Here is a 9,609-nt window from a genome sequence, read left to right as displayed (position 1 = left end):
TAAAATACCACCCCCCCCCCCAGCCTGTTTCAAAACCAGCCACTTAAAGGCCTAGGTACAATGCCTGGCCCAGCCAGACCCGGTGGAGCGTCAGCCTTGATGACTGTCATTTTAATTTACAATCAGGAAACCTCACTCCTCTAGTGGCGATTGTGTGTGGCCATTTTTTAACACAGTGAGACGTCTGTGGCCCATTTTCCCTTTTGTTCTCATCTACTAAGAAGCTCACATCACCACAAACATGTTTGTTTGAGTTTGGGGTCTTTGGATTTTCCCTCTCCTCTGAAGTTTCTGTTCAGGGGTTTTTAGATCACGGCCTTCTGACAAGCATCGGTAGGTGCTTTGTGGAAGGGGCCAGGGCATGGGCATAAGTTACATATGGCTGCGGGTGAACCTCAAGAGTCACCTTCTGCGCCTCCTTGGTTCATGTCAGGCGCAGGTCACTCCAGGAGGAAGGTGGAAAGAGAAACGGAAAAGGACAGTCACTGTCCAGGGGCTCAGCAGATTACCAGACAAGCAGACTAGCTGTCCAATTACGGTTCCCTTTCTCCTCCCTGTGGCCTATCACAGCAGGCACAGGGCTTAGTCCCACCCCCGCATTCCTCCTGGGTGTCAGGCACCATGGAGTCATTGATCGAAGGCCATTCCCCACCGCCAAGAATGTCCTTTCTCTGCCCAAATTGCTTTTCTGTTGAGGGACAGGATTTGACACAGCATCGTAGAATTTTACAGCTAAATGGGACTTGAAATTGTCTAGCCCAGCCCTTCCCTCTTTTTCAGATGGAGAGCCTAGGGCTGGAGAGGGTAAATAGTGACATAATGGAGCTCTCATGGATAACAAATTAAGGAATAATACCCAAATCATCCGATTCCAAATATTAGAGCCCTTTCCGGTGGCACTCCCCACCCCCCACCCCCGATTCCACAAGGAGTTTAGGAGTGGTGGAGTTTCATGCCAGCCACAATGTAGACTTTTAACATGTGCTTTTTGAGTATGTGAAAATGAAGAAAATAGAGTTGTCATTTTTTTTTTTAAAGCCGGGCACAGATGGATGGAAGATAGGGGAGCGGAGCTCTGGGGAGCCCAGCGGCACATCTGGCCTCTGGAGCTCACGCACAGCTGGATTGCAGCGTGCGGCCTGGGGCCACGCACCCGGTAATCACTGCTTATGGGGTCACCTGTCCCCACAGCGCTCACGCTGTGCTCTATAAGTTCGTGACCCACAGCCTTCCCTCCACCACGGGCCGTGAGTTCATCCTGTTCTTTTATGGGCACCATTTAGTCTTTTGTTTTGCTCCTGATCTGAAATGCTTTTTCTTCCTCTAAAAATGACTCCAATTGAGCCTGGCCGGCGTGGCTCAGTGGTTGAGTGTCAACCAGGTAGTCACTGTTTGATTCCCAGTCAGGGCACACTCGGTCCTCAGTCGGGGGAGTGCAAGAGGCAGCCGATCGATGATTCTCTCTCATCATTCATGCTTCCATCTCTCTCCCTCTCCCTTCCTCTCTGAAATCAATAAAAACACATTTTTTTAAAAAATGACTCCAACTTAAATAAATTTCCTCCAGCTTCATTTAATTTTTGGTTAGTTGGCCCATGTCCGACCCACGTCTGTGTTTAGCTCTGATCCTCTTCCTGGCCTGTGCACAGGGCTTGTGAGCGGTCATGGGTGCCTGCGCAAGAAGAAGTGAAACAGGGGGGTAGCTCCACATGCAAAGAAGGGGCTCCTTCATTTTTGAGGACCTGCCCCTGTGGCCCCCGGCCTGCTGCAAAAATAACGGCTCTGGGCTGCTGTGAAACTGCCCTTGGAGTCTGGCTCACTGAATCTCATGAGGTGTTCAGCGTCATGGGACCAGGCAAGTGCTTGGGCCCCGGCTAATGTCCTGGGCCTGGCGGTGGTGGTGTTTCTAGGCAGCATTTTTGCTACCGATTTACAGAGCAAAGCCCTGCCACGTGGGGCCTGGGTGTGTCTTCCATCCACCTTGTGTGACAGTTCATGGAACACGGTGACTCTCTGTGCCTGGCGAGGCCGACATCCAGAGAGACATTCGTCAGCATCCCAACCCACGAAACAAGCCTTCTTGATGTGAATGGCCCTGGCCATTCAGAGGGTTATTAGGTAGTTGTTCCTATTGATATTATTGTCTTTACTGTTATTTGCAGTGTGTCACACCACTTTCACAATGTCGTTTGATCATTCGCCCTAACAACATCATGGTGGTGTAGTTGTAGCAGCTGAGTACTGAATGGTTGTTCGTTACAGTTCCAGGTGAGCACGTGGACCCCAGAGCCAGACACCTACCTGTGGGTTTCCCCCCACATACTCTCTCCACACCCTGGCCAGCTGTCACACGCTCCCTCTCCAAAGTGGGAAAAGACTCCTTTCTCTCTTACTGACTGAAAAGCTGCAGTTGCACTTGATCAAACTGGAAGCAAAAGGTACACAGTTACATATTTACACCTTCTTCAACCTTCCTGGTTTGTCATTTCAACAGTGTGCCCTTTTCATTTCCAGGGAGGGCTATAGACTTCCCGAAACGTGGGTACAGAATTTCTGCTGGTACCTGGGGGAAGCCTGGTTTGCTCTGTGTTCCTACCTGCATCTTTTTCTCAGTGATGCCATTAGCTAATAGAATTCTGTTTCAGTTGTCCCACTCAAATACAATACCATCTATATATAGAAAAGATTAATATGCAAAGTGTCCACTTGGGAGTTCGACCGGGAGACCGGGAGTTAGATCACTCACTCGTTATGACGTGTGCTGACCACCAGGGGTCGGTGTGAAATGAAGGAAGGCCCTGACCAGCAGCCGGAAGGCCCTGATCGTCCCTGATTGCCAGTCAGGCCTAGGGACCCTACCCGTGCATGAATTTCATGCACCGGGCCTCTAGTAAATAATAATAGCAGTGCCTGACTTGCAGGCCCGTTGGGGGATGCCAGACAAAATGCTAGTCCTCTCATCAGCTCCATGAGGCGAATGCTAGTCTAGCCATTTTATAGATGTGGAAGCTGAAGGTCCGAGAGATTCCCACCATCACAAGACCACACGGTGGCGAAACAGGATTGCATGTAGTCAGACTTACTCCAGTGTCTACATTCTTTTGGCTACTCATTATGTGATTGTATTATTTTCTGCATGATTTTTTTCTCTCAGTCATATCAGCTTGAACTCTTTCCATGTAAGTGTCTATAAGTTTACTTCATTCTTTTCATGGCTGCATAAGATCAATATTTTACCTAACTACTTTCTTATTTAGGTTGTTTTCTATTTCTTTGTTATTTACTATTACATATAATGCAGTGTTGAATGTCTTCAGTATATACACATGTGAGAATTTCTGTAGGATAGCTTTTAGAACTGGAATTTGTACATCAGGGAGTGTGTACATATTACATTTTTATAAATATTGCCAACGTTGCCTTCCAAAAGGAATTTTGCTCATCAACAATGTGAGAATTCCTATTTCCTCATACTAGTTTGTGTTTTTTTTAAATCTTTGCCAATCTGACAGAGAAAAATACATTTTTCTAAATTGAATTTCCTGGGTTCCTTTTGGGGTCATCTATGTTTCCTCCGGAAGTTACCTTTTGCCCATATTGCTGTTTACTTTTCCTCACAGATGCTCTTTATGTATTCTGGATGATAACCTGTAGTCTGAAATGCATGGCAAATATTTTCTCCCTGTCTGTTATCTTCCTAAGTGGAGAATCCATTGTTCGCACCATTAATTGGATAATTCATTTTTTCAACTCGTTTGAAACCCCACCTTTATCATAATTCTCTTGTTATATGTATGACTGTGCATCTGTCTTCCTCTCTTCTGTTCCACTGGTTTATTTTCTTTTCCTGCATCAGAATTAAAGCACTTTAATTATTTCAACCTTAGAATAACTTTTTACATTGGGAAGGTAAAAATCCCCCTGTATTGCTGCACTTTTTGAAAAAATGTCTGTGTATTTGTGAGCATTTTTTCTTCTTCCATGTGAGCTTATTAGAGTTAGCTTGTCAAGTTCGGCAAAGGAAATTCCAATGAGGGCTTAGACTTAGGAGGCATTGTATTAATAGGTTCTTTGAGATAAATTGCCATCTTTACACTACTTAGTTTTCCCATCCAGAAATACTGTGTCTCTGTTTAAGTCTTTTTTGTTCATCCGTTGAGTGCTGTGGTTTTCTTTATGTAAATCTTACATGGGAGGGTTTATTTGTCACTATTACAAATGAGGTCCTATTTTCCCATTACACTGGCTTAATTTGTGTTGCTAGTGAATAGGAAGACTATTGGCTTTTATGTGTTAATTTTTTTTATTAGCTGCTTGGCTGAACTCTTTTATTAGTGACCTTTGCACTTATTTCTTTTTCTTGACTTATCACATTGGCTAGGACTAAAACAATGTAGGAAAACATTGGTTAAAGTCTGCATCCTTGTCTTGTTCCTGTCTTTAAGAAGAATGCTTCTGATGTGCCACCAAATATGATGGAAACACTTTATCATCTTGAAGGAATTTCTTTCTATAGCTAGCTTACTGAGAATCGTGCTTTTCACCATAGGCTGCACCAGATTCCTCTCAAGGAGCCTTAATTCTTTTCCTTACATTTTCCTTGAGAATCTTGAGATTGTCCTAACTGGTGGGGACCTCCCCGCATTGACATCCCAGCTGAGCCAACATAGTTTAGAACTGAATGTGGCGATATCTTCTCTCTTCCTTCCTTCATTCACGTTGGACCCTAAATGGCCTAAGGAAAGGAACTACTTTGTGTTGACATTTCCTCCCCTCCCCCTCCCCCCAGGGGAAAAAATGTAATTAAACACACTGTGTGGACAAGAACAATCGCACCACTTCTGGAATTTTCCGGCAAATACCACTGAAAAGATTTTGTTCCTGGCTTCTAGTTTTAAATAACGTCCATTTTTCCCCCCACTTGATTATCTTGAGTAGCTGAGCACCATCTCACACTCTGGTTGCCAAGTGGCTTTTGAAGTTTCTCTAGGAGGGTGTGAGAAAGGAGTCACTCCGGCCTCTGGTTTCCTGTTGAGATTCCATGTGGGGCACAGGGGCGGCTACTTCTAACCCGAGGCTCCCAGCACTGCCTTCCACATGGTTCATGGAAAAGAGATGCTTTTATAGTTGGTTGACAGCATGATTTAATTGCAGAGGGAACTGGATAATTTTCAGGTGGTACAGTTTTTGCTAAGCTGTCCACAGAAAGGTTTCATTTCTTCAGGCATGCATTTGGCACGGGACTGTAATGGGACTTGGCACCTGTCTAGAGCGTTGTCGCCGTGTCCAGTGACATTTGCTCTGGGGAAGTCAGCACCTGCTGTGGTGGCATCTGTCATAGGGAAGACGGTGGAATGCCTGTGGATAGTGCAGAGCCGTCGCAGCAGAGCGCCTCCTTCAGAAAACAGTATTAGATTTTGGCAGAAGATGGCTGTAAGCAGCATCGACGAGAATGTGGGCTCCTTCTGAGACGAAAGCAGTCGATGATGTCTTTTACTGGGGCTTTTCTCATCCAGATGTCAGCTGGGTAGATTCTATTACTGTCAGACTGTTTGGCTAAGAAAGCAAGAACCTGCTAAAAGGATCCTTTCTTTTTATTGCTTTAACGTTTTTGAGGTGGGTGTTTTGGGGAGATGGGGCGGCCTCAGCTTGGGCACGTGGTGTGTAACTGGCCATCGTCCAGGCGAGCCCAAGCCAAGAGAGAACTGGAAGCCAGAAACCCCAAGAGGCAAGGCGGCCCCATCATGACAAGCACAAGAAGCTGGTCTCTGAGCCCCTCCCAGCTCCAATGGCGTCGGCTTCAGCTTCTAGGGCTGTTGGTGTAAGAGGTTTGATCAATTGGACAATCATTTTTCCTGCCTCCACCTCCTCTCTTTCCCCGCAAACCCCCAGTCCAGAAAACAGGCTGGGGGCAGTGACCAGTAGACTGAACGTCCTCTACCTCTTCTCTTCCAGGCAGGTGACAAACATTACCACCCCAGCTGTGCACGATGCAGCAGATGCAACCAGATGTTCACAGAAGGAGAGGAAATGTATCTTCAAGGTGAGGGGCTCAGGAGCCCGGGAAGTTCTCCCCACCTGGGGAAAGAAAACCTTACTGTGTGTTTGGTTGGTTGTTTTTAGGGAAGGAGGCATTTCATTAGTTGCAAGGTTACTCAGATCCAGAAGGCATGTGGCCAGAAGTTACCTCATTGCTTAGTATTAACCAGCTAAGCAGTTGACATGCTGGCAGCGAGCCTGTGGGGCTGTTAACAAACAAACGTGTTGCTGCTGCAATGAATGAGCAGGGCTGGGTGCTGGGTGCCATGGTTGTTAGGCAAGAGTGACGATCGCTCCCCCTCCTCCCAACCCTCCCCAGGAACATGTTTGGGAAACAAAAGATCCAAGAGAGAAAACAGCTCTAGAATTGCTGCTCAGTGGATGTCTACCCTGTCCTTTCCCTTTTCCCTGCCCTGCCAGAAGGATCTTTGAGGCCTCCCAGGCTGCTATTGAGAAGGAAATCTCATATTTGGTGAATTGCGTCACAGATATATTTCATCCCATTAAGATGACATAGCTCTTCTTTTGAAGGAGAATGGAGAGAATACACCCAAAGCCCCTGAAAGGGAAATTGGGACGTTGATGGTGGGATTACCAGGGAGCCGTTAGATTTTCTATTTTTTTTATTAAGAATGAAATTGAGAGATTATCCCAGTGTACGACTATGACTGGTTTTTATCTAAAATTCTGAAGCTTTGCCGAGAGGCTCTAGGGGAAGGTTTTCCTGCCAGGCGAACAGTCCCATCTGTGCGAGCAGTTCACTATTTTTAGCTGTAAAAGAGTCATTAACTAGACAAGGGCTTATCAGTAAAATTAGCAAGAACCGTAAGCGCTATTGCTCGTTCAGTGTTGGTAATTACTGGGTCTCATCTGCTTCTCGATGTCATTTTTTCATGTCTCTTTGCACCAAACACTATATTTTTTAAATTTTACTTTTATTGTTGAGGGTATTATAGGTGTTCCCCCATTTCCCTCCCTCTTTCTCCCCCCTCCACGGGCTCCTGCCCCACCCCCGGCCTTCACCGTGCTATTGTCTGTGTCCATGGGTTATGCATGTATTCATATAAGCTCTTTGGTTAATCTCTTCCTGCACTGGCCAGTCTGTTCCGTGCTTCCATGTCTCTGGGCTTATTTGTTCATCAGTTTATTTTGTTCCTTAGATTCCACATAAAAGTGAGAGCATACTGTGAATCTTTAATGAGTGGTTTCCTTTGCTCTCAGTTTTTTGTTTTTTTTTATGCAACCCAGAAAAGCCTGCAGAAATTACTGTGGAATATTAAAGCAAAGCTTAGGCTACTCTCTCTTTAAAAATGCCGCCTATGTGAGATATTAACAACCCAAACATCCTCTTAGCTGTAGAATGAGTACTCTGAAAAATTCTGCCTAAAAAAAAAAAAAAAAAATCACTGAATATTAAAGGGCCCAATAAAGACAAGTGACAAGAACCCAGATCCCTGGACTCATCTGGGCTTCGTTTCCCTGGGGACATGCTGTGCATCTGCAGGTGTGACTGCGTTTCAGAATGGAGCAGGTTTATTTCCACTTGGTCTCCAGGCTTTGTTGTGGGTTTTAGTGTGTCAATTACAACCCCCAGAACAAAGACTCGAGTGAGTGTAACCCTGTGTCTGCTGGGAACTGAGACTCGAGCTCTGGGCGCCGCCCTGAGCCTGGAAGCTGCATAGACGGAGCTGAATAGATGTGCGCAAGTGCAGCACATCCACGCCACAGACGAGCAGCTATCTGCCCGGATGGGCTGCGTTCAGAATTCCAGGGATCATTGTACATCTCTTCGCGGGTGTAGTGCTCTTTGCTTGCCTCTTGGCACATCCTTGAAGAAGGAGCAGTTTCATCTTCCCAGGCACCTGATGTTCTCTCTGTGTCACATTGCTGTGTGCCTGGCCTCTGGGGGACAATGGGACACTGTGCAAGCCCGGGGTTCTGGCCAAGGACTCCCGATCAACAGGCCTTCACGGCGAATGCGCTCCTGGGCCCGGCCCTGACCCGTGGCCCTTGGGTCTCCACATTAAGAGGGTTTCCTGTGCTTTGTAGGCAGCCTTGGAGTAAATGTTGGTGCTGAAGGGACTGTCTGGTTGTTGTTTGTTTCTTCTTCTCCTCCTCCTACTTCCTCTTCTTCTTCTTCCTCTTCTTCTTCTTCCTCTTCTTCTTCCTCTCCTCCTCCTCCTCCTCTTCCTCCTCCTCCTCCTCTTCCATTTTTTTCCCTAGCCCTGGGTTAAGCAAGATAGACCACTATTCATTGACCACTATTTTAGCTCAGTGGTATAAAATAATTCAGGAAGTAGGTTAATTTGGTGTCTTTTCAAGTACAGATTGCTGTTTAAAGAGATAAAGATTTCGTCAACAAAATATAGATAGCCTCGTATTCATAGAGACTATTATTCCTTATATATCATTTACTCACTGCCTTCAACTTAGCAACTCAATTTGCTTGTATCTTTTTAAGTGCTCCTTCTGGTTCTCCCGCCCATCCCCACATTTGAACATTCCCTTATGTGTAGGTTTTGGCCATAATTTATAAAGGACATATATATCTGGGCATACAAAATTATACATGCAGGCTTGGATTTTTACAAGATAACAGCTTCCTATGAGATATACGTGTTTTGCTTTGTTCTGGGACCATCCTTAAAAATATTTGTGCTCCGAGAAAGGGAGACATTGACCCAGAAACAGAAAAGGACACATAAGTAATAGCTTCTCTAGTTTAACAGTCAATATTTTTTTTAAGTTAGGTAAAAGTTTGAAAGAAGAAGGAAGCTTTTGGATTTGTAACATAACTGTCCGCCTTTCTACTCGTTGGTCCGATATCCCGTATCTGGGTAGATGACTACATATAACTGGATCAACAACAAATTCAGTGAGTTTTGTTCCTGAATGTAGGCCACCTGATTGGAGTTCATTTCCCTCATCTAAACTGCTGGTTGTTCTGATGTTATATAAACATGCTGATGGCTTCTATTTCTGAAAATAAATGTAGCTTGCAGTAAGCACACAGACAATACTTTTAAAGGATAATAATATGGTCAGGGGGGAAAAAAAATACAGTCAAGAACTACATATCTATCCCTTGCATGAAAACACTTACGCCCGGCTAGTCACATCTGCGGTCAAGAATTATGACCTTGCCAGATGGTGTGGCTCAGTGGTTGAACACTGACCTATGAACCAAGAGGCCATTGTTCAATTCCAGGTCAGGGCACATGCCCAGGTTATGGGCTCAATCCCCAGTGTGGGGGGTGCAGGAGGCAGCTGATTGATATTTCTCTCTCCTTGATGTTTCTATCTCTCTATCCCTCTCCCTTCCTCTCTCTCTAAAATCAATGCGAACATTTTTTAAAGCAATCTTGACCTTCATCAGGCAAGCTCCGACATAGCTTGCAGTAAGCACACAGACAATACTTTTAAAGGATAATAATATGGTCAGGGGGGAAAAAAAATACAGTCAAGAACTACATATCTATCCCTTGCATGAAAACACTTACGCCCGGCTAGTCACATCTGCGGTCAAGAATTATTACCTTTCCAGATGGTGTGGATCAGTGGTTGAACACT

General features: G+C 45.3%; 1 protein-coding gene across 1 annotated transcript in view; it reads left to right on the top strand.

The window, feature by feature from the left end:
- ABLIM1 (actin binding LIM protein 1) overlaps positions 1 to 9,609 on the top strand; it is a 187,459-nt gene that overhangs the window by 131,591 nt on the left and 46,259 nt on the right. Inside the window, exon 7 of the mRNA XM_015557976.1 lies at positions 5,956 to 6,099. Coding sequence (XP_015413462.1) covers positions 5,956 to 6,099 — 144 coding nt within the window. The remainder of the gene's footprint in view (positions 1 to 5,955; positions 6,100 to 9,609) is intronic.

The sequence above is a fragment of the Myotis davidii genome, unplaced genomic scaffold, assembly GCF_000327345.1.
Source record: "Myotis davidii unplaced genomic scaffold, ASM32734v1 scaffold107, whole genome shotgun sequence".
NCBI lineage: Eukaryota > Metazoa > Chordata > Mammalia > Chiroptera > Vespertilionidae > Myotis > Myotis davidii.
The sequence above is the reverse complement of the archived record's forward strand: the minus strand, read 5'-3'. Positions and strand labels throughout refer to the sequence as shown.